Genomic DNA, 26,595 nt, shown 5'->3' on the forward strand with positions numbered 1-26,595 from the left:
AGTAACTTGTAACCTCAGAACTAAATATCTAAAGACTCACACCATAGATATCCATACTGATGTCTATGTCCAAGGCAAAACAGAATCTCTGCTTTCAGATGATCAAAAGATTTCTTCAAAGTCCTGCAGGCTTTGAGATTTATTAGCATGTAAAGGAATAAAAAATGAGTGATAGGTGTTGAAAACCTGAGAATTAAAAAGGGCTGTGATTTTTAATAACCAACAAGAGATCCTTTAGAAATGCATTTTATAGGAACTACTTGATCCTACTTTCTCATTTGCTCTGACACCATGTAAGCCCTCCACTGGCCAATGATGCCTAAGACAAGTATTTTTCCACAATGTTTTGTTTTTTTAAATAACCACCATAGATCCTGAGCAGGGCTAGGCTCAGACTGACAAAGTGGATGACATGATGTGAAAAACATTGGCCCAGCACTGGGAAGAATGATTTTGCAGACAAAGTACATTTAACAGGATTTACAAAGTCACCGTTAAGCTTACACATTATGGCACCTGTAAGAGAAATGCAAAACTCCACACACTTTTAAGAATACTTGTTCATCATACTGCTCTTCTGCTGAACTGGAGTCTCTTGCTTAAATAATTGCGGATGTTGTGGCTCAAGAAAAGTCAGTGAGCACCTAAAATTTAAAGGCCAGATCATCAATTGCCACAGTCCTTTTAAAGTTTATAGTATTCCCATATGACCCAGAGAAGAAGCCTAGTGAAGCAAAAGGACAACAGGATTGCAAAATAAGAGAAGCCATTCAAAAACATCTTTAACAGATGCAAAACTTTCAATTACTAATCAAACTTAAGTTGGAAAGAAAAAAATAAAAATAAAGGAAAAATTCTGGTTACTTATAAAAACTTCTCTTTTAATGGAAATAAACCTTTTTGAAACCTTTTAAATTCCATGAAAAGACCATTGAAACTTAGCAACTGAGGACTGAAAAAAAAATTATTCAGAAACTACATTCCGTTTTAGGAAGCATAACCACAGAGGGCATTGTCAGCCCCATAAAAGAAGGATTGCATCCTCTTTGTTTCATAAAACAGCTTTCCTGCTTACAAGCACTTCTATTTTCAAGAGTCCTGCAGAAACTGCAGTTTTGGTACTTAAGGTGTTATACTGGAACTAATTTCTCCGTGCACTATTCCAGTGTTCCCTTATAATCTCCCTGCATGTCCTCAGCAGTAACAGGGTGAGCTGGAAGGACAAGGATAGCAAATGTAGTTTCATCTCTTATTCAGCACTGACTTCTTTTTCTTTATGTTCCTTTCACTAGAATTGATTTTCCTAGCTCCTACTTGCAAAACTAAATCACTAAAGGATGGAGCTACAACTGGTAGTGTGAGTGAAAGATGAACCAAATGTAACCATATTTTACCTAGTTTTAGTTCCAGCCACAATGCACTGTCCCTTTCTCATCCCAGTGACCTCATCCTCACTCCCTAATGACTATGTACTCCTCTGGAAAGTTTCACTTTTCTTTTATCTCCTTTGACAAATTTAACAGGAGCATCATGACCTCAAATGAATGTTTCATTTCAAGATTATATTTTTACGTGTCCAACTGACTCAAAAAATATGGTTGAAGAAAGACAGGTATATAGTTAAAGCCTGGTGCTTATGTTGATGTAGGTTCAGTTCCTGGCAGTGACACAGCTTTCTCTTGTGCAAATAATTGATAGTTAGATTCCATAAATATTACTCAAATTATGGTCTTATCTTTCTCCGCAAAGAGCTCTTGAAATTTAGGATACAGTACTGTTTAGCATCACAGAAGATAAAAGAATCTGTCCCAATCTTTCTGTCCTAATTTCCCTTCTGAATGTAGTGGTTAATTTGTACTTTCTAATCAGGAATCTTGCAAGTCGATCTTCACAGGTAAAAGCATCCCAAGATAGCCAAAAGTAGCAGACAATAAAAAATTAATTTTTTAATGTTTTGGAATGTTTTTCCATTGTTTTGGAAATGATTCACATCTAAAATGTTGGCTGTAAGAAAACTATATGCTGGACTTTTACCAAAAGCATTAAGTCATCTGACCATGCTTAAAGTAACTTCTGGAGTAATTCATGTCATAGTACAGGAAAGTTCAATAACAAAGTCTAAAGAAGATTCAGGACTTCATAGGTACAAAACTGAATCTTGTTCATTCCTTAGGCTCTGTTACTGCATCATTGTACAAGGTTGGACACTTTTCCTTGGAAAAGCCCCTGGCAATGATGTGAGATCTTAGTAGACAGAGCTCAGAGCACACTAGAGCAAACCCACCAAAGTTAATGGCGTCAGTGAGGAGTGAGCCAGGCCCTTTACTGGCCTTACCTTCTTTTCCCCTCCTACTTTCTCTTCTATTGCCACACCTTCAGAACCATTACGGTTGGAAAAGACCTTCGAGTTCATAGAGTCCAGCCTTTGACTGCATACCACCTTACTCAGTAAACCATATCACAAAGTGCCTACAGGTTTTTTGAGCACTTCCAGGGGTGTTGACTTCACCCTCCTCTGATCACTGTTCCAACGCTTGACCACCCTTTTAGTGAAGAACTTTTTCCTGACATCCTACCTGAACCTCCCTTGGCTCCACTTGAGGCCATTTCCCCTTTTCCTATCTCTTTTTATTTGGGGGAAGTAAAAATCAACCAACCCTCATCTCCCAACAGCCTCATTACAGGTGGTTGTAGAGAGTCATAAGGTCTCCCCCGACTCTCCTTTTCTCCAGGCTAAATATTCCCAGCTCTCTCCCTCAGCTGCTCCTTTGTCAGACCGGTGTCCCAGACCCTTCCCCAGCTCTCTGCCCTTCTCTGGACACCCCCTCAATGCCTTTCTTGTAGTGAGGGGCCCCAAACTGAGCCCAGCACTCCAAGTGTGACCTCACCAGGAACAGAGGGACCATCACTGCCCTGGTGCTGCTGGCCACACTATTGCTGATAAAAGGAGGATGTCACTAGCCCTCTTGGCCACCCGGGCCCACTGCTGGCTCATGTTCAGCTGCTGACAACCAGTACTTGTTTCTAATAAGGAAATGAAAATTGTCTACCTTTCTGGTAGGTGACATTGGCCTGTGCCCACCTACTTAATCCTCCTGTAAGGACTATTCTGTAGAAACAAAAATTAAAATTGTAATGTGTGCCAATACGTGCACTCATGGACAATGGGAAACGTATTAGATGGGACTTGGAACAGCCATTCCTTAATGCCTCTAATCAGATGATGATGCCGAAATGCAAAAGCTAGAGTACCATGTTTGGCTTTTGCTATTTGCTTTCATTTCTCAGTCTACAGCTGAGAAAGAGTAACCACAGAGCTAAAATTCTGATTACAAAGTGCAAAGCAATGTACTGCATGTTACGTGGTCAGTGGCATTAACCACATATCAGTCATTCTGCTTCACACTGTGCATCAGTGTCCTCTTCTTCTTACCTCCTTCAAGGAATCTCAGCACACCCATTCCCTGCAATCTCTTTAGATGCCACTAAGACAGTATTTACTCACTGAACTTTAAAGTTGGAAGAAAAAGCAAGTTTTCAATACCAGCCTGTTGAGAAGCCTACTAAGGACAGTGGAAAACTTTCCACTGATTTCAACAGACCTTGGATCAGGTTATATACAAGTAACTTCTGGCATTTGATTCATGAAGACATAATCCTGACTGCACCAATTTACCAGTGACTTCAGCAATGCTACAATTTCACCCAGTCATATGTTTTCATTGTTATTAGTTTGGTAATCCGAATAAAACTCAGTTTTACACTGGCTTGGGACAAGAAGGATATGAAAGGTTCTATCATGACTGGTTCCTACTTCCACCACACACAAGGTTAAGCAGTAATTATTTCCTGCGAGAGCATGTGTAAGGAGGGGAAAGGATGTATTTTCGTTATGGATGAAGGTCTGTATTATCAATGCCCTCCTCAATGCACATTAAGGGCAGTATTCAGATGTAGCAATGACCTACTGGCTTCTAATTATCTTGTCCTAAACCCTGATCAACCTGGCTATTCTTGCAATAGTGAATTTGTCTTCAGCAAAGCACTTCCCTTGCCAAAGTATATAATTCTTGGCAGGATCTGGCACTTTCCAGCCCTGGAATCTATGTAGGCTTGTGAATTGTGCTAGGTCTGCAAGGTTTTCACCCTCCAGAGCACTGTTTTGGTGCAAAATAAGACATCACATTGTTTCCCATTCTTTTTCCAGTTGTTTTTTTTCCCTCAAAAATATCTAAACACTGAAATTCCTGCTTCATATCCCAGCACAACTCTCAAAACTGTAGTGCTTTCTCTTCACACATTGCAAATGGTTTGGGAATTACTGTGTGAAGCATATTGGTCTATCACATACTTAATGCACTTGATGGCCTCCAAAACAGCTATTCCATAGCAGGAGCAGAGTACAGCACACCTGTATGAGAGAAGAAAATGTTACAAGTGCTGTACTTGGGAAATAAGTTTAGGGGAAGAGAAGAACTCCTTCTCAATTCTATAATGAAGGGGAAAAATGTTTCTGAAAGGATATTTCTATAAGAAAAAACAATTACTTAACTACTGGACAGATGAAATAAACACAGTCATACAAATTACAAATTAAGATCTTCTGGAAAAAAGCTACACTTGTCTCACTGACTTTAAAGAAGTGAAATAGTTATTTTACTCTGCATTTGAAATATCAAAGAGCTGTCTTTATTTCAAAAAGTGAAGTTTATAAATTTCACTTATTCAGGCAAAACACTCTGTGAAGTCCTGATAGATTTCTCTTATTGATCAATACTGAGTGTCCATATTTTCCCAGTCTTACTTGCTAGGATTTCAGAGCAAAGAGCAAACAACTTATTGCATTGGACTCAGTAGTTAATACAATCTAGAATTCCACAAAGCAGTAGCTGTAGTGCAATATCTCAATATTCACAAATGCAGATGCTTTCATAAAGATTTTACTTGTGCATACTGATAAAGCTTATCCTCTATTCTCATGCATATTAAATTAGATTTCAGAGCTAGGGCATCCATTCATTGAGCATTTATAAATGCTAATATATGCTCATTTTGATGAATACAAACAAAAATCAGTCTAAGCATAATAATTTTTTTGCATTAACAAAACATTGAAGGAAAATGGAAACTAAATATTAAATATTGTCACTTCAAAATGCTTGCAACTTATTTACATGAAAATCAGATTGACTACTTTGCACATTTAAACCTTGAGGTATTTCTGGTAGGGGACTTTACAACAATCCCCAAGATTTGTTATTTGCTTGTTTGTTTATTTGCTTGTTTGTTTGTTTTAACACTTCATAGAAGTATCAAAACCCAGGCATTTCCTGCTGATTGAACATTGACTCATAATTTTTCAAATACAGATTAGAAATTCCAGAGCACCCTCAAGAAGTATTACCAATATAACACTAATCCATTTGTTCAAGATTACAAGGAGATGAAAAGTGATATCAACAGTCTCTTATTTTGCATATGAAGGCATTTATAATGCAAAAATAGACAATACTAGACTAACATACAGAATTTAGTCAAAGAGGTACAGATACATAATTAAACAGCACACTGGCTGACATGTTCTTTAGAACAATTTGTCATATTTAATTATTAAATTGGAAATGAAAGAGAACAGCTTTGTACTGCAGCAGGTGCATACATTCTGTGATTTAGGACAAATAATTTTTAATTTAATTCATTTTCCTTGAGTTCAGTTTCCTAGAAGAAGCTGTGGATGTATGTTAAGACTAGATCAATTAGCTTTATCTGTAGCTGATGAAAGAACATAGTTTCCTTCAGAGGACAATACATTTACTTTTAAGCAAAGCATTCAATACAGGAAACAATCACTCTCAATACACACCTGCAGAGGTGATTTCACTGTCTTAAACTGGATCCCTGATTTTCAGAGACCAAAGATGAGCAAAATGCATCTCAAGCTCAGCATCCCTAGCCTTCTGTGCCACCATAAGGCACACAGCACATGCAACTCAAAACCTCTCCAACCACCAGCTCCCTGTCTGGATCTAGCACACAGGAGGTTCTTGTTCAATTACTGTGCCGTAATACAGCAACACAAACTCTCAGACACAGGAAAATCCTGTCTGATTTACCTGCTGCTTTACAGGATGCTCCCATACATCCTGATGCTGTAAGCTGCTGTCAATGCTTCCAAATTGCACCTGACCTCAACGTTTGATGGAAACATTTTGAGTTTCTTGCTACAAGACCACAGCACTCTAACAGGTCAATGGCCTTTCACCATACTTTAAAAGCTGCAGTTGCAGCTGAAGATTGACTCTAATACTAGATTAGGATTAAGTGCACTGTTTTTCAGATTTATGATGCATTTCTGAATTACAGTCTACATGGCACTCGAGTTCTACTGCTCGGCTAAAAAGACCCAACAGCAAATACAAGGAGTCACATAAAAGTTCCAGAAGACATAACTCCAGTTCTTTCCCAGAGTCCTAGATTTGATTAGTTTTTCATTTATCCTGGGCTATTTCTCATGTAATTTCTGATTTTAATACTACAACAGCAGATTATGGTTCTACACAGAATGCCTAGACAACCTGACATTTGAAACTTCTGTAGTCCACCTACACCAGTTCTTCTCACATTGAAACCAGTGGTAAACCAGATCCAGTGGCAGCAACAGGAGGATATTTTGTAGGGATGAGGAAGAACAGAAAGAAACAAGTCCTGCTGAATTACTCCACTGACTTTACATCATTTAAAGGGAAGTGCTGTTAGTGAAGAAGCCAGCTGTTTAACTATTGGAATCCTATACCTTGGACTGCTTTCAGGAGACATCACTGGGACTGGACTTTATATCTTCTTGTTGTGCACTGAAGGAGACATCCACAGATTTGATAAAGTAGATTAAATAAGAGCCAAATATTCTATTAAATAAACTTTGACCTACATGATATGAAATCCTTTTGAGCTAGACACTGACAAAAAAGGAAAGAAACCTCCAAGGAAATCAGTGTACATCAGCAAAAAGGAATGCCCAGGACTGTTGTATGTCCACAGGCAGCACTTTGAAGGTTGAGTAAATAGAAGGAACTTTTGATAACAGCTGGAAGGCAGCACTCAAATTATGTCAGAAAGATGAGAAAGAACTATGGGTTCCCAGTATAGTGACACAGAAGGTGCAGTCCATACTGAAGGCAATACTATTAAAACAAAAATAAGGAGGAGAAATTACATTAAAATGCAGAACCACTTGCCATTTATTTACCAATATGGACTCTTGTCTAGAGAGCAACTGAAGTGCTTAGTTATATCAGTCCCTATGCAGGAGAGCACTCAGGCATATGCTCACTGTCTAATATGTGATTTAATCCAACACACCACGTAGGAGCTTGAATGTTTGCCTAGATCTAAGTGCACGCTTTGTTAACTTGATGAACTGGGACCATCTGACCCTGCAGTCCTGCCAGAACAGATGGGCCCAACAGTGATAACATCTGTAAAAGTGGTGGTATCTCCTTGTAATTCTTTATCTCATCTTTCTCTGTGATAGCATCTTTGTATACTGCAGCACTTAAAAGGTCAGCAGCAATTTAAAATCTATTGCTTAAAAATCACTTTAGTCATCAGATACTTCTCAATTATGATTGTGGATCATGATTACTGAAAAGGAATATTTTTTCTGTTAATTTGCTCTCTCTGTTGTACAGCACATTAGGCAATATCACACTTTCTATATCACACAAATTTTAAGTATACTTGATTGCTTTGGTCTTTTGAAAGCCTTGGAAAAACATGTATTGGAATAAAAAAATCCAACTTCTCAATACTAATTTTATCTTTATATAAAGGATTAGCATTTATTATGCCATATGAGGCACAAATATTTAAGCCTACAAGTGAATGTCATGTTTCATAGCTGAAATCATCACTGGTGTGATAGAGATTCCATTCCCATCTTGTTACATGTCTCATACAAACTTTTTGAAGAGCTATTAGATGTTGTATAATCCTTCATAAAGTTATTATTCTGTAAGATAAATACATCGATGTCTTTGGTCTGGCTACTCTAAAAATTATTTTGAAGTACTCTGAGATTTTCACCAGAAAGATTCCAGGATTCAGGATTTTTATTATATTTATGTATATTTATGATGGTATGGAAAAACGTTGCTACTGATTAATAACTAAAGCAGGCAGCAGGAATAGGTTAGTAAACCTATCAACTTTATAGATGATTAAATTTGGACATTGAAGGGTAAAATAACTTGAGCAGAAGCTTTCAGGGTTTAGTTGCTTATGAAAATTTGACAGACTGATAAAAGAAAGGGAAGGTTGACTAATCAGTTCTTGTACCTGCAGTTCAGCTGGATCTGGCACCTGAATATCCAGGAACAGAATTTGCCCTTCCATGCTCTAAATGGGAACAAGACCAAATGTGGTACAGCTGTGGGTATACTGCAAAGTCATGACACTCCACACTTTATCAGGAGTGCTCAGTTTTAAAGGTATTAGGCTAAAACAACCTTATTGGCAGATTTCAGGAAAAATGTCCAGGGAAAAGCTTGTATTTCCTATTGCAACTCAGTGAGGGAAAATAATCTGGGGGAAAAAAAAAAAAAACCAAACCAAACTCCACATCTCTAGTATTTGTAGTACTTTTCAGTGATACACATAAAACAACACACACACACAAACCAAAATATTACTGTAATCTACTCCTGGCTTGCTGTACTATTTAGTCTTATGAAACAAATAATTTAGCAGGCAATGTACAATAGAGGCCTCCAGTGAATTGCAATATACTAAGTAAGAATGTTTTTCTTTTTGTTTAATTTATAGTCCCTGGGGGAAAAAAAGACATTTAAAAAGCCTGTTTCCTGGGTTTACAAAGCTCATAGGGATAGTTAGTTCTTAACTGGCTGAATTGCTGGCTAAAATGTGAGACACACTGTACCACTAGAGGTCTTTTCATTTGTTAATATCTAAGGCCTCAAGGGTTCTTCATCAGTGGATACATGTTTAAATCACAGGGAACAGTAAAATGTAGTGCTGTCTTTTCAAATTGACAACTACAGGACAAATACAGGGATATCGACCTAAACGTTGCTGTATAAGCATTTGGGGCAATAAGTTCTCAAAGAGAAACTGAATATTCATCTTTTTTTATATCCTTATCCTTTATTTAACTTGAGTAATTCTTAAAACGTAAACTCCTGCCAAACTCTGTGAATAACAGATTTTTGGTCTCAGTGATATAACTGAGAAGGAGAAGAGAAAAAAAAAGGCAAGAAAAGAAATTGGTAGAGCTGACTGAATTGAGTTACTTCATCTTTTGGCTCTTGGCATACTTGTCTTTTTTTCCATATTTTTCATTTCTTAACCAAAGTGGATCATTCTGTAAATGGAAACATTTAATGCTGAAAATGTCAAAACAAAACACTTAATCTTTTCAGAATTTTACTGTCTAAAATCAAATTCTATCAGAATTTTAAAATAGATGTAGTAAGTAAGCAAATACTTACTTTTTGTGAATTTATTGTTCCTTCATTTGTAGTTAGTCATAGCAGGGCAACTGCACATTTGACTTGGTCGTGTACAAACAATCCCAGGAAATAATGGGTCTTTAATCTTTGTGTAGGACAGCAGAGAATTCAGCAGTTACTAAAGAAATCAAAAACCACAGGAGGAAAAAAGACAAAAATTTAAGAGTGTAAGAGTTGTATGAATGAAAGTGTTGGCCTTTACTGGAGCCGAGTGAAAAATGCAAAATATTTGCCAATTAAGTATTTTCCATAGATGGCCGGTGCAAATGCAAAGCAAAGCAAAGCCATGCTATATCACTCCCATTTCTTATCTTGTGCAAATTTATGGAATATAAAAATCTTCCACTTTTATCTGTTCCATCAACCTTCCTATTTCATCGGTTACTTTGATTCCTGCTTCCCACTTTTTGGCTGGCAGACCTTACAGCCTGTGCAGTGGTACACAGTATTTCCCCTTTGGAACACACTCTGACTGTACACAGTACCTCGGTGTAGCCTTTCTTATTAGGAAATACTTGCCTACAACACTGTTGTGATCTATGGTTTTACACACTAGCTAAAAACAGTTGGTTCAACAATCAGTTTTCATACAAAAGCTAAAAGGTAAATTTCCTTTGTAAGGTGTCCAAATGCCAGATTTCAGCTTCCTCCCTCTCCATTTTTGAGGCTAAAGCAGTTCAATAAAATATTTTAATAATACTTTTCTAAGAAGGCATAGATTTGCTCAAATGCTTAAATAGCAACCACACATAGAGATCAAAGCTGTCCATTTCCAGGAATATCTGGAAAGGAATATTCAAAGGCAGCCTCTACAATGGCCACTGGTGATTCAGTTAACATAATACACCTCAATAATATGACTGCTCCTGAGACCTTTGCATTTCCTTTCTAACCTAGAAACTTCCCCTTTGTGTTTTGAACAGGCAAGCCCACGGGGTATGGATCCAGCAGTAGACGCTTACACCACAAGGGAATAGTGGATGAATGCTGCTTCCAGAGCTGTGACCTGAGGAGGCTGGAGATGTATTGTGCTCCAATAAAACCGCCCAAATCCGCGCGGTCCGTACGCGCCCAGCGCCACACCGACATGCCAAAAGCACAAAAGGTAGGTCAGGCTGGCAAAAATTCCCAACGAGCAACCAACAACCAAACCAGACCAACAAAAAAAGAGCCAACCAAAAAAAAAACCCCTACATATCGTAGGGAAGGAAAATTCTATCAAACATAACATTCACATTCTCTGAAAAAATCCCTTCACCGAGGCTTTTTCTCCTGGGAAGCTGAGAAGCCTCAGAGAAAAGGAAAACAATTCTTATCTCATTTGCTTCTCCTCTGTTTTGCTCATGTGGAATGTGTTTGGAGATTGTTTACCCACAGGTGATTGTTTCATTGGATTCTGGAGTGGGTTGTTTTGTCTCATTGGCCAAGCTGTGTCGAGACTCTGGAAAGAGTCACGAATTTTCATTATTATCCTTTTAGCATTTAGTAAGTATCCTTTCTGTATTCTTTAGTATAGTATAGTGTTCTTTAATATAATAAAGTATTATAAAATAATAAATTAGCCTTCTGAGAACATGGAGTCAGATGCATCATTCCTGCCTTCATTGGGACATTCCCAGCAAATACAATAATCAAGGCTGGTAACATAGAAAACAATTGGTGTGTTCTGCCTACTAGATTTAGTGGAACTTTGGAAAATAGTTGCCAAGGTGGGAAATAAGTGGGAAGTAGTGTGTTCCATCTCATCTCTTAGAACAGTGAATTAAACACGGAATTGCTAAACCAGTAGTTGTGAGGTCTTATCCTGCCATAGGGCAGTAAGTCACAAGTTCCTACATCATCCAGTCATAAATACCACCTAAGACTTCTTTCAAAAGAGAAACTAAACACTGAATGTTTACCAACTCATCTACCCAGAATCTCTTCACTCATCCTCCCCTCTTAGGTAGAGGTAGAGTTGGTGCTGAAGAAGGAAATCAGACATTCTGCTATTTATTTTACATTTAACTGAACAAATTTTTTTTCTTCATTATTTTTGCCCTTTTTTTGTTTCTCAGAACTAAATTAAATGGATAGTCACTTCAATCATTGCATACTTAATTTTAACTATTTAAAGTTCAATATATATATATGTACATATTCTCCAAGCCACTTCCAATATTGATTGGTATTATTTATAGAATTGTGGAGTTCTGAGTATCCAGATTTTTGTTCCTCTGATACCAGATATACTGTATCTATACTGTATGCATCAACAGAGCCTATAGTTCAGAAAACCCATCTTAGACTAGGCTACAATTAAGCTCATGTTCAACTGTATCTCCTGTTTGAGGTCTGAACATCTGTTTTACATATTATCTGTCTTCTGCTGTAAGTCCCCCATGATTTATTTTATTACTGTTGACCCTGTCTGTCCTACACACATGTTGGCACCACTCCTGCAGTTATCTGAAAATTTTTGCTTACAAGACCTGGAACCTAAGATTTCATAGGAAGTCAGGAAACCAGTGCTGTATATTAAAATCCTTAAATATCAACTTTATGAAAAGAACTATTGTAACCATTCCAGCATCCATTCTTTCCCATAAGTCAATTCATAGAATGGAGTCCTCTCCCCTTCCTTCCTCAAGAGTTTTCCAAAAATCAGTGTTCGTATGATCCTTCCTGGGAAGTATCACCTTGAGACCTCAAAGGGCACATAGGGCAACAAGTGAAGACTTCTTCAGGTGGAGCTCAACTGCAGACAAGAAACCCCTGGTTTAGGTTTATTCCTGTCTGGGCGCACATAAACTTAAGGAAAGCTGGAGAGAAGAAAACAGGTTTGGCCAGGAATCAAGTCTGCTCCTTCCCATGCTTGTTGCTAAGGAGATGGATAAAACATTGGAGTAAAGGAGACAAGATACCTGCCAGCTCTTTGATGAATCTCCACACCACTTTCCTTGGAGGACTAAGGAATGATGTCATCTTTAGGCAGCTGTCCTCTTCCCAGTTTAAAACATAGGCAGGAGAGCACTATCTTTTACAGACAGGAAAGACCTTGTATCTTTCTGCAGCATCAGGGGAGGTAGCACTCAGGAGAGGTACTGGAAGAAGGAAAAAAATAAAAGGGAGTTGTAATTGAGTAATTGAGAGAGCATAGCTGCTGAAGAAATCATCCCAGAAATTGAAAAGGGAAAAAAATCAAGAGGTGAAAAGGACAGTAAAAGGACAATGAGGAGCACAAGAGAAAGAAAAAGGGTGAGGGAATTAAATCAAAGAGGTCAAGAAGACGGAAAGTATTGCAAAACTGAATGAAGCAACATGCATCCCAAATAAAGGATGGAATTTTTGGAAAATGTGAGAGAAAATTAAATTAGAGATAAATTTAATATTAAAGAAAACACCTTTTTAGGAAACTGTGCGTGAAAAGGAGCATGTTGAACAGATAAAAGAAATCATAAATGCTTCTCAATAGGAACTTGGCAATAAAATAACACATCTGATGGGAAATACAAACAAATTTTCATTTTTATCTGTGGATGAATTAAATTAGTTCGAGGAAATGAAAATACAGAACAGGTAGGAGAAACTACTATTCAGATTTCTGATAGATAAGAGGAAAGTACACTGGAGGGAAGAGAAGTGGAATTCAGTAGGACAAAAATAGTACATATCCTCATTTAATTTTTTTCTTTTTCTTTTCTTTTTGCAATCAGTTGTACATGCCACCATTAAGTAAGGCAACTGTTTTCAAACTTTATTTGGACACACTCTCCCAGGATGAATGTATTTAGCTAGTTCATAGTGTTGATATGCCACTGATTTTAACTAAAATAATAGATATGCTTAAGTCAAATTATTTTTCTGTTAAACAATGTTTCTCTCAATATGATATGCTATATATGAAATCTATATCTTCTTCATAGGAAGTGAATATATATATATATATATATATATATATACACCTATGATTATATATACAACCTCTTCAAAATTTTCATATTTAGATGCAAGATGTAAGGTAGGACTAGGTGCAATACATAAGAGGTTGTTTGGTTCCTCTCAGATTTCATGGAGAATCAGTTTCTTATGCATTTCATACATTGGATAGTCTTTTTTTCAGCATCTCCTCAATCTTTTTAAATGGTTAAATCCAGGATTTGGGGTTTTGTCTTAGTGTTTGTAGTGCTTAAGTAAGTGGTCTATTTCCCCAGTTCCTTGTGCAGATGGTTCCTGCCAGGTACAATTTGGTAGATGATCTTAGTTGAGTGGAGTAGGGATCTTCCCTTATTTACAGTTTCAGTATTTCTGCTGGAAGGCAAAGTAATGGTTTCTCCTAGTTCCACACTATATTTAGAGTTTTAAAGTGCAAAACAAGAGCAAGAAGGGGAGTTTAAGTCCTGTCTTCAGTGTCATGATACCATCTAGGTTTTCTTTTGTTTGTTTCTTCCTCTTCTGAAAAATGCTTAAAGTTTAGTCAATTATCCTTAAGTGAATTAAATTTTAACAGCAATTTGGAAAACTATTGAGTAGCTCTTTGAAAAACAACTGCCCTACCAAAGGAAACAACTGAGCAATTTTCACAACTGCACACATGAGGGGAGATTGTGACCTTTTCAAATGAAGCAGTGTCACAGAAACAATGTCACAAAGTTCTTCTAAGATTATGAAGTACCTTGAAAATTATTACTGAATATGAAGGTTGGTGAGGCTGATTTAAAAATCCAGTAAAAAAGAACTATACAGCCATTTAGGTTGGAAAAGAACTCTAAGAACATTGAGTCCAGCCATTAACTCAGCACTGCCAAGTCCACCAGTAAATCCTGTCTCTAAGTGCCACATCTACATATATTTAAAATAAGTGCAGGGATAATGACTTCACAACTTCCTTAGGCAGCCTTTTACAGTGCTTGACAATGTTTTCTAAGAAAAAAGGTTTCCTGCCATCCCATCTACACCAGCCCAGGCACAACTTGAACTTGTTCATGAACATAGTGCCATGTCATCCCCTTGCAACCTGAGCAAAATGGTAAAAGTGGTGCATATCTAGATATAATTTTGCTCTTCCTCAGATTTACAGTCCTTTTTCTTCTTTAGGCCTCATATGTGAAAAATACACATAAATATATATACCAACAAAGTATGAATAGGAGGTGGATTTTCTCAAAAATACTTTTCATATTTTATCCAATCTTCAAAATTTAAATAAATACTGAGTGGGACTAAGAGAGAAAGGGAAAAGATACTAGTATTTTTAGTTTAAGAAAATGCCATTAAGAAAACAGAAAAAGTATTGCAATATTTCTCATTAATTTTTCTAAGACTGGCAGATTCTTTTGTAATTGGCTCAGTATCAACTCAGATACATTCACAGGCCAAAATAAGCACCACAGCACCAATACTAATTTCTGTTGAAGCCATGCCACATTACCAAGCCAATGACTGAACTTTTAGGTGTAACAGATAGAAGGACTTGGCCTTTTCAGAGAATTATTTTCTCCCATTGCTTGCTTTGCAGCCCTGTTTTTATGTCAGTGATCACACTGCCCACGGAACTAGAAAGCTTTCAGAGACCCCAGAGAATTCATAGCTAAGGTATCATGCCTGTTACTACAAACATTAGACTTTCCATTTATTACCAATAGAGCAAGAGAACTTTCAATGCCAATATGAGGTTTGAATGTCTGCCCTAATAGGATAAGAATGCTGCTGCTTGCTTCTCAGTACACTTCCAGCTCAGTCAAATGACCATTGCTGAGGTAGTTGTTATCCCACTGCTAACAATGCCTCCAAAGAGCCATGCTGAAGGTGATGGGCTAGAAGTCTGCTTCCCTGTTCTTTAGCTGACTCATAAATTGACCACATTTTGCATCTCTCATCTTAAAATTATGATTGTCTTTGTGTGGGTCTGAATATCAGCTCAGAGCAGTTTTATTTCTGATTACCTTCTTTTCAAAGACTTGAGAAACAAACCAGACTTTTCTACACCAGTACAAATGCAGATCTGAGAACCTAATTCAGGTATTCCCACCTGCTTTTGGGGTCTGTGCTTTTTTCCCCCCAGTGGTCTCAGTATTTCATACTTGAAAATAATGCATTTTCTGGCATGCATGCTACCACCAGTACGCTTATTGGTAGTTATGTATCAAAATGCTGATTCCGGAGAAGGAAGTAAAAGCAACCTGCCATCTTCCTACAATTTCAAAGCTAGTTGTATCATGACAACTCTTTTTCCACCTACATGTCATTATTAAAATTTGTAAGTGAAACACTCCTGCACCTTAGTACCTGCTTTATTTGAATGATAAAGCCATTTTAAAGTCAGACAACAACAGTAGCAGTGAGAGTTTATATTTTCATTTTGGAAACATACAGCTAATTTTCAATCTAAATAGACTTTGAAAGTCACTGCAATGCAAAATGGCTGTTGTTTCATTTTAAGGCTCTCACTGTCTTTTTATAGATCAAGAGTTTGTAATCTTTAAGAATATATGACTTTTGGCAAATAAAATGAAGCATTGAGCTTTTCCGACATGCTGGTAAACTCTCTTCAAGGAGGAGCACCTAGGGTCAGCACTGAGGAGAATATTTTGTTTTGTTGCTGTGTAGAAAAAAAAAAACAAAACCTGGGCATATGAGTAAAGAAATTCCTGTTTTCTTAGCTCATTGTAACCAATATAAGAACTTGTAGAATAAGGCAGGATCCTTAGTGTTGGCAGACTCCTGTGAAATGCTGCAATGATGATTTTAACCAGTGAAAATTTAAGGGTTCACCCAGAATGAGTTTTCAGGATGAAAACTAATGTATAACTTAGGAAAAAGTGAAGGCAACAAAGGTCATTTTGGAAAAGCTGGAAGAGAAACAGGCAATGAAAAGAAAAATATATTCTAATTTAAGGATAAGCAGAAATCTGTTGACATTTCTGATTCTGTATTTGATTGATGCTATTCTACAGCAATATTAGCAAAACTGGATGAAGACAAGCCAGAATCCTTCTGAACTGTGCACAGAAATAGTGACTAGATGATTAATCTAGTCTATAATGGCATATTCCTAACAAAAACATTTCTTCATTATGACTATTTTGTTGTTAACAACTTTGGCTTGTCAGTGTTGATAAATCCTAGTTTGGCTCAATGTTTTATACTTGGTGGTTGTATAATTAAGTTAACAATTACTAGTACTGCCTAATTTTTTGTTTTGCATACTAAAAATAATAATTCCTCTCATATCCATCAGATGCCAATACAAATCCAGTGAAAATTATAAGCTCTCTATGAGTTCAAGTTTTGTAATCCTTTGAAAGTTTCTGATTTGCTTTATTTTTAATTTAATTTCTGATTTTATTTTTAATAGATACCGAAGGGAAATGGAAAGGTTATAAGTAGAATAGTATTTTTAAGGGAAATTACTAAAAACCCCCACAAAACCAATGCACCAAATTAGCTTTCATTTTATTTCTGTCCATTAGAAAAGCAAGAAAACATTATTACTTTAAATTTTAGAGGCTCCTTATTTTTAGGGCTTAAATAACAGCTAATGCAGTGGTAGAGCTGCATACACATGGCTTCACCTTTTACAGAGATTTTGGTTTTTTGCTTTTCTTAGGAAAAAAACCCCATAATTTCACTGAACTAAGGATTTGACTTCTGCTGAGTATTATAAATATGGAGCATCACTTAAAAATTCTGGCTTTGGTCTGATACAGAATATGCAGTCTTGGGCCTGGTTAACATTTTCTAGAGTGGCAAACAAGGAAATCAAATTGAAATGCATACACCACTACCATCACTGCTGCTGCTGCTGGCCTGTGTGTGGAATGACAGGGAACTGAGGGCATTATTCACGCCAAAGCTCTCTTGATTTGCCTGGCACATCACCTTGTCTGTTTTGAAAATACAAATTATATGGCTGCAGCTCCTACAGCAAACCCACAATTTTTTTACTCCTCAATCTATTGAGGAGTAAATCTATTACGCCATCTGTGCAATATGTAGATAGCAGAGCAATTTTGAAAATACCTGGTACCGAAGCCCAAGAGATTCCATAAATCCTGCAGTTACAACTCAAAAGTTTCCTGGCCCATCTACATCCTCCTTTTGCAAATATCTTTGGGAAAGAAAGGAAATCTTTGGTACCTGCTGTACTACTAAAGCCCATCCAGGCTCCAGCAGCAGATGCCTCTTCTGCCAAGATCAAGAATGACAACAGTCAAAGTGTTTATGTCTGGGAGAAGAGGGAATTTCAGGTACAGAAGTTCTGCATAGTTAAGTTCCCTGTAGATAACTGAATTATTGATTAAAACACAATTACCTAGCAGTTCCAGCACTCTGGACAACATTTTTTTACTGCTATAAGTTTTGTGATCATACAATGTATTTAAAACTACCTGTAATAAATTTTTCTTTCTAAACTTTCAGGAAGTGCATTTGAAGAACACAAGTAGAGGGAACACAGGAAACAGAAACTACAGAATGTAAGAACATGCCATCCACAAGAATGAAGAATGAATGTGCCATCTGCAGGATACTTTGCTGTAAATAAATTATTTGTTAAACATTGGAAGACTTAAAAAAAACCTTTGTTTTAAAAAGCTTGATGCAATTTCAACCAATGGGCATTCTCCCAGTGAACAATGCAACTAAACATTCCAATATTAAGTCTTTAGAGAACAGAACATTTTAACCAGACCAGAGCTAAAAAAATTCTGTGGTTGATATATTGCTGTTTGTTAACCTGTTTTAAATGTCCTGCACGAAAACTCTTAAAGTCCTGTGCCCCTCAAAAGCCTACAAATTTTTGGGCTTTTGATGGATCCAATTGCACTAAATTAACCTATGAACACTGGCTGTTGGAGTCATTCATCAGCCTTGTCTAAGTGGTGTTTTTTTTTATTTGCACTTCTTAACAAGCAACAGGCTGTTTGTTTTACAGTGTCTGAAAACATTGTTTGTCTACCCCTTCATATTTGCACAGTTTGACATTCCCAGTAACAGCAGCAGTAAGGTAACATATACAGTTTTAAACATCCATTAATTCCATCTCTGGCATTTCGACAAAATATGGGTTATAGATGCATTTGTTTTAAGACAGTTTTATTCTTCCTTCTCTTGCAAACATGCAAATTCTTTTTGCAATTTGTGAGACAAAAGATTTTTAAAAGCAGTTAAAGCATACATAGGCTCTCGAACCAGTAATGATTCTTCCAGGTAATTATTTTGTAACAGTATAGGTAACTTCTTTCTTCCTCCATATAATGCAGTATGTAAAATTTAGCATATCAACAATACACATATATCAAACAGTATGTAAAAAAATCTCTGTTTTATAGTACAACGGTGCTATTTTATAGTTTGTTACATGAAAGGGTCTGGCCAAAACAGTAATAGGTAAAAGCAAATATGGTAAAAAGCAAAAAAGACCAAGCCAAAGATTAAATAACAAATTACTTTCAAAAATATTCAGCTTAAATCAACTAAAATGGCTTCAGATTTCAACATGAAAATAACTTTACCATCTTCAAAAGAAAATACTTGTTTTCTCTTAGATACTTGAAGGGTGGTGTTTTGACATCTGATTAGGTGGAACAGAAACTCATGTGTAGGCCCAGGGAAGTCAATTTGAAAAACAATTTGCCAAACAAGTGACTTCAAAGAGTAGTCCACCAGGGCCTAAATGTTTCTGAAATATCAGCACTCTGTTCAATCATAAAGGAGTACTCAAGCCCCCCTCCATTTTAATTCTGCCCAAAACCAGATGTGGCTTACCTGACTGAGTTGGGCTGCATACCTCTGTAAATCAGAAAAGCTAGTCTAATCACCAATTTACTGGTGTATAATGAGTCCTTGAGGAGAGATTAACCATAGCATCCTTACACCCTCACTTACAAGTGCCATTCATGTGCTCTTGTGGGAGTCAGAGATGCCCAGATAATCCCTGCCATGTAACTCTGATAGGCCCTGCAGAGGTTCTTCCTTGAATAACACCTCTGCTGCATTTTTGTAAATCAGCCCAATGTAGATTGGCCAAGCAGTGAAGGAAGATAAGCAGCCAACAGTGTCCCAAGGTGAGCATTTAACCTGTCTATGAGAGAAGGGAAGGCAGAGGAAGAGGGAGGGAGGAGAAAGGCACTGATCCACCCTGTCCAAGAACCCCAATGTGGTCCCATTCAACTTTTTCCCCCTCACCATGCTGCATGTGGTAGGCTCAGGCAAGGGAGGAAGCATTTCTTGGTCAGCTCCAAAGGGGGCCTGGAAAACAGTGTATGAAGGGAGCAGTTAGCGAGGTGGCAGATTAGATCTATAAAGGAAGTATCTCCTTTTGAAGGCTGCTCAAATCTGCCTTACTTTCTACTGCAGTATCCCTTCTGGAGAAGAAAGGGCTTTAAAAGCACAAGAGAGAGTGGATAACTATTGACTTAAACACAAGAGAAAGTTCTCTCCAGACTGCATATGTACAGCTCCTCAATAGTCCCTTGTGAAACAAGCAGGAAAGGTCATAAAAGTCTAACAAATTATTGTAGTTCCTTTTCTATTCCCATAGAAAATTTGTGGTTTGTATTTTTAACAAGTGCAATGTATTCCTATACAACTCTTTAAACCCTCTGCTTTCTGTGAGATGGATGTCTATATGCACAATAAGCTGCCATAGCAATGTAAAAGTAGAACAGCAAATGAATAAAAAAATATGTCACAGCTCTCACTGACTGAGATAGTTATGTTGAAAAAGGAAGAAAGTAAAGAGAAACAGATGGGGAAACTAACCTAAATTATTTACCACCAATTCAATAAACAGAGTTAGCAATTCTGATACCTGTCACAGCTCCTACAGGCCTTTTTTTTGGCAGGGGGGATGGAGAGGGAAGGACTTTTACTTTAGTGGCTGTAATAATTCTGCAATGCAATCTAAGAACAAGCCATTATTTTGATGTCATAGACAGAATACATATTTCCATTTCAAGCCCCATGACCCTTTCTGTCCCCTGTCTCTTCTGAATTTCTAAGGGGAAGAGGGAAAAAGGTGTGAGGGTAAAAAGCAATTTGAGATATCTGTGGCAGCAAGTTTCTTTGTAGATAACTTTTTTACTGATGTGCTTTTAACTGAATAGCTATACATCATTTTGCATTAATTCCTGCAAATTAATTCAAATTTTTGGTCTTATCTTGGGATTCACACACACATTCATGCCACTATATTTCTCCTGTTGAAAAACCATAATTAGAAAATGTCACTCGGAGACAGCAATATTTATCACAATTTGACAACTGTCTAAACAAATTGGAACAATTCTTGAAAGCAGCTAAAATAAATACTGAATAGCTGCAAACTTCAAAGGCAACACTTTACTTTACTAGAGAATAAATATCACAAAATGGGAAGTAGCTCCAGCCCCACAGAAGTGGGAAATACATGGGTGGGGAATGCACTTTGTATAAGAAATCTCCAGTCATATGGCAGGGAGCACATGGTAAACTAGTTAGTATGAAAGATAAAGAGCTGCATTCGCTTAATAATCACTATAAATCCACTACTTAAAGAAGTTGAAGCATGAGCTAAAGCATCTCCCTCCCAAAAGTACAAAGCAGTCTGCCTTGAAAATCTTCTAATCAGAGAAATTGAAAAGTTCAGCAGGATTTTTAAAATCACTCCAGATATTTAGGAACAGGGCTCCCACTGGATGCTATTGATTCTCATAAATCATTGAAATGCTAAACAAAAGCCCATTTGTCATCCTTCACTATTGTGTAAGTCACATGACAGAGATCACAGATCTCTGCTTTCTAGAATAGACCTAAAATTCCAACTATTACACAGAATATCACTGAAATGCATAATTTAAAAAGTGAATTAAACCTCATTATTTTCAATCAGTCCAAAAAGCACTGCAGATCTAAACCCACTTCAGTTAGTATCTCTCTTTCATCAAGGTAGCAAAATTTAAGTCTCAACTCCATAGTAAACATAATTAGTCATTAAGAGTTTAAATGGAAAATCAATAAATTCTTCATTCTGCTCAAAATGTAGTTATAAACCCACACTTCCATGAAGGACCTGTATGAGCTTATTTGCACCATTCAGTCAAGAGAGACAAGAAAATCAAAGCCTGGGATATTGCATCCAGTCCTGGTAGATACCTGAAAATAGCCCCCTTTTATTTCCAAGGCAGCTTACCCTGCTGATCCCTTTGGTAAGACTGAAGGGTGAATTAGTGGTAAGCTTTTTTTACAGAAGAGAATTCCACACAAAACTAGGAGCCATGCTCAGTTGCCCCTGAGCTCCTTGTTCTCTCAGTACCAATGGTTAAAGTCGATTAATGAAGACTTCAGGCCAAGCCCTGTGGCTTGTTGGCTCTCCATTCTACAAGCAAGTGCATGATATGACAAGACCAGAAAAGTGTATTTGCATATTTGCTTTACCTGTTACTGATTTGGCCAACAATGCCAAAGTGGTGCTATTGTTTTGTTTAAGAAAGTACTTGACTAAAATATAAAAGAAAGCATAAATATTTTTTTAATGTATGAAAATTACATAGGTATGGTTATTAAAATAGAAATAAAACTAGCCATAACTTTTCAACTTTTTGTCGCTCAAAAAACAGCAAAGTAATCTTATATCGATGCAGGTGGGTCAGGAATAAGAGTCAAAATGCCACAAAAATTCACAACTTTAAATGAAATTCTGAATTCCTATTCCAAGTCAGAAATTCAGATGAAGAAAAGTGTTAGAAGTCAGGAAACTGAAAGCCTTGATGTGACTGAAAGCTTTTCAGATTGTGCAAGTCCTATATCATACCAGAGATTTTTAAGCCATACTCTAGTCTGAAATCAGTATAGAATTTGGCTTGCTCAGTGGCATGATATGATTGAGATTATCACTGTGCACACATTTTCAGTTTAACCTGATTACTTTCTTACTCGCGGCACCTAATTGAAAACTTAATGTTCTTAAAACCCACAAAAGATGCAAGCACATCTGAATTTAACAAGGAATGAAAAAAATTATTCCTAATAGGAAATTGTTGGGGTTTTTAATTCTCATCAGTTCCAAATTGTGAGAAAAAGTTGAAATATATGGCTAATAGTCTGTGAATTATTTTTCTTTTACTACTTTATGTGGTCACTATGAACAACCTTATGTGCAAAATTTCACATTTCATTTTTCTGTTTTGAAATTATCCTAAATTAAGCCCAAAAAGAGATTCTTGGAACCTATAGGCCAAATAGAATACTTATGTTGTTCTGATGAAGGTATAATCCATATATTTAAAATGTTTTATTTTTAGTCTGAAAAGGAATAGTAATAATTTATTTGGGAGGGTCTATTTATACCGGTCCCTCTTTTTAGGTTACTGGTCAGTGGAAATTAGTCTTCCAAACACCCAGCTTCTAATCAAAACCAACGTTTTTCCTTCCTCCTGCTCCACCCAGCAAACTCAGTTAAAAGACTATTGCAACATAATTTTATTGTTTGTCTGTTTGTTTGGGAGGGTTGTTTTGCTTTTATTCACTTTGTTTTGATTCTGGGGGCAAGGGATAAGGAGGAGGAGACGAGTGATATTTTTTTCTCTTGGGTACAATCCGCATAAAATAAAGAATTTTTCTTAATGAGATTACCAATTATCCAATTCATGTGTGGAAGTGGCATTCAGTAAAGCAGCTAGATTAAATTTGTCTTGAAAGAAGGAAAGAAAGATTTCAACACAAAGTTGTTACCCATTCTACTCCTACACTAAACATGTTGCTTGCGACAGCATTGGAGTATTTTATTGGACTATAAATGCCCAAACACACAGTATCTGATATATAGAAATCTTCTTTGATTTTTTTTTTACACTAAGGGGGGTATGGGAATGCCAGAAATTTGGTTACACGTCATGCAGTATAGAGATTCCATTCTGGCAGAGGCCAAAACAGGAGGGACCTCCCTGATGGTTACATTAAAATCTTATCAGTAGCTGCATAAAGGGTGTAGTTGTGTATATATACACATATACAGACACATGTACATATATATGGGTATATATAGACAATGCTACAGCGTGTGCATGTCTATGTGCATGTGTGTGTGCACGTGTATATTATGCTTTTCTTTTTCCTGTCAAGTAAAATTTGAAATGCTTGCTTTTTTCTCTTCAGATTTTATGGATTATATTCAGTAATCCAACCGGAATCTAATTTTAGAAGAGCATTGTGTAATATGGATGTCACAATTTAGGTCCTGTCTTTGTTTTTCATACCTAAAGAAATGACCTGATATTTAAACCATAAGACACCTCTTCATTGTCATCAGGCAAATATATTTATCTGTTTAGATACAGATATAAAATACTAACTCTGAGGGCCATATTATAAAAACCTGTATTAAAATTTTATCTCCTATTTCATTTTTCTCCATAAAACTTCTATTAAGTGTGGGTTTTTTAAGTGTAAGCATCTCTTCAAAGTAAGAATAATAGGTAATATAAACAGAGCTGAATGATGATTTCTGTCATCACCTCAACTATTATTTTTGTCATTTATATGTTTTTTGTAAGAATAATTCATCCACCTCTACAGCACTCTTAACTACATCAGAAGTGGAAAAGGCTTAGCAAATTCCTATACCCCAAATTATTTATAATAATTATTGATTTCTCTGTGCTGTTCAGTAGCTTTTTATTTTGCCAGCTTAGCTCACAAAAGTCATAAAAAGCACCAATGTGATACTTCTGCTGCTAAACATTCTTTCCTACAAGTATTAAACATACACCCACCTAAAATATCTATATATTCACATTTTATTGAATGTTTGTGAGAAGTTTGTGAGAAACAAAAAAATACAGTTGAGAGATAATTTTTCATACCATTTTTTAACTAAATCAAAGGCATTGCATTATTATATTTTCAATTCATTAGTAGAATTTCATTCCTCTAAAGCAGCAACAAAATACCTGCAAAACAAAAAGGACTCTATCCTGACAAATTGGATCTTGCTTCATGTACTCATGTTAAAGAAAAAGGTTTATTCAGATAACTATATAAACAACTGGTTAAATGAAACTCCTATTTTGTTGTGAAATATTTAACTTCATAAATTTAAAAATCAAGTGAATGTTCCACTCTTCCTGGTTTACTGGCATTAACCTGATTTATGGTGTGAAAAAAATCCTCACTTCAAAAATGATCAAAGACAAAGGATCCAAAACAGACTAAAGTGTTATCAATTAAGAGATAAAATGTCCTTATTTTGTGCACAGCAATTAATTCTATCCTTTTTTTTTTTTACACTAGAATTTCAAATGCAATTAATATAAATACTGCATAAGAATTATGGTTCTCTCCAATATTTCCACTTAGAGACAAGTTTGAATATAATACAGCACATACAAGTGAGAGCACATGATACAGTGTGATACACGCATATATTTTCATTTATTACAATTTCTAAGGAATTAGTCCAACAGAATTCTATAGAAATCCTGAGCAAGTTGAAAAAAATAATTCTCAGAAGAATAAAGATAATAGTTGCCTGATTAAACTAAGTCTCATCAGACATGAGTCATAAAAGACTTCACTGAAAGCAGATTGGTACTTCATTATATTCTGAACAGCTTCACCTGTAGTCTGACACCTCTCATTGCTTTTGTCAGAATGTGATGGTTCTGTTTCACAGTTTCTTAATCCTTGGAGTCTTAAGGTTGAATATTAAACATGTTTATCAAGACCAAGGATGTCAGGAAACAAAATGAAAGTAGAAGAAGCAGCACCACCTGCTGCTGATAATCAAATCATATATAAGCTTTCTTTTCTCCCAAATTACTGCAAAGCCACCCAGAATGCTAAACAAAGAGATTAGTAGCACTTGCTTTTCAGGACAGTCTTTCCATAAGGAGTAAATGTCCTCTCTTTCTTCAGTGTTGGACCTCAATTGGTATCCTGACAAAAACTGGGGTTTCCATGATGCAAAGCATGAATGTGGATACATGAATTTCTGATTTCACTACTGAATAATCCTACTATCAACATTTCAAGTCATTATAACCAAACAGTGACAAGTGTTAAGTGTTCATTTACTAGAAACCATTTAAATATCTATTAAAGTTCTAACTGGATTTATTCTTTCTTTTTTATTTTCTCGTGCTTACTCATAATACAATGTCACTACTTGATGACAAATAATATTTCATACTGTGTATGTAACATCATTGTGTTGCAGAATCCCCCAAATACCTCAACAATGTCTTTGTTGCGCTATTCTCCCCATCTAGCACTTATAAGCTTTTTTAGTAACAACCAATAAATCAAAAAAAATGGAGCTCTTGATATGTACAAATATAAAAAAATTCAAGAAGTTTTGCTAGTTTGCAGTTCATGTAATGCCATCTTGACCATTCTCTTCCCCTCTCTCTATGAGCTGTCTAGAACAGTAAACTTTGCTCCATAAATAATAGTGTATTCATGCTTTTAAAGGCTTTTATATGCATTTATGGTAGGTAAAGGTTGGAAGAGGTAGTTGACTGATTTTCACTTTTATCTACTTTGATTTCAGTAAAGGGCTTTGTCACTCTGTATACATAAATGCTAATGCACCCTTTGGTTTGTAGAATGTACTGAAATGTTTGCAACCCTCTTGGTATCAGGTCCAAAATGTGAAGCATTACTGTTAAGAGGGTATCTTTCTAATGTATTTGTATGTATAGTTTACACCTCTGTGAGGTCTAATAAAGGATTATGGTTAATAAAAAATGTGTTGAAAATTCATCATCCATGCAGATTTTGCAGCGATTTGCATTATTCCTTTCCCTTCCCTGGCATGTACATTTCAATTTTCTCAGAATACACCAAAATCAGGACATACCTTAGCAGGGTGATCAGGCTCCATTCATCCTAAAATAGAGCTGGCATGGAAAGTGGCTCAAGAGCCTCGATGAAAGGAAGTGTCAGCAGATGAAATTATGGAACCTATAGATAAAATTGATAGAAGTGAATGACCAGGAGCTGACTGTGTTCATGCACAGAGGAACATGACTGAACTCTGCTTTACAGAGGTCTCTCAAAAGCTCCTCACTACAACAGAACTATGTGGTAGCCAGTATCTGGCTTGTATCTCTAT

At 36.4% G+C, this 26,595-nt stretch overlaps 1 protein-coding gene across 1 annotated transcript in view; it reads left to right on the plus strand.

Moving 5' to 3' along the window:
* The window catches only part of IGF1 (insulin like growth factor 1), a 48,659-nt gene extending 28,664 nt beyond the window's left edge, over nucleotides 1-19,995 (plus strand). The window contains exons 3-4 of the mRNA XM_066550134.1: nucleotides 10,448-10,629; nucleotides 17,925-19,995. Of these exons, the coding sequence (XP_066406231.1) occupies nucleotides 10,448-10,629; nucleotides 17,925-17,984 (242 nt within the window). The 3' untranslated portion in view covers nucleotides 17,985-19,995. The remainder of the gene's footprint in view (nucleotides 1-10,447; nucleotides 10,630-17,924) is intronic.
* Nucleotides 19,996-26,595: the final 6,600 nt, after the last annotated feature.

This window comes from Molothrus aeneus, chromosome 5 (genome assembly GCF_037042795.1).
Source record: "Molothrus aeneus isolate 106 chromosome 5, BPBGC_Maene_1.0, whole genome shotgun sequence".
In the NCBI taxonomy this organism is placed as follows: domain Eukaryota; kingdom Metazoa; phylum Chordata; class Aves; order Passeriformes; family Icteridae; genus Molothrus; species Molothrus aeneus.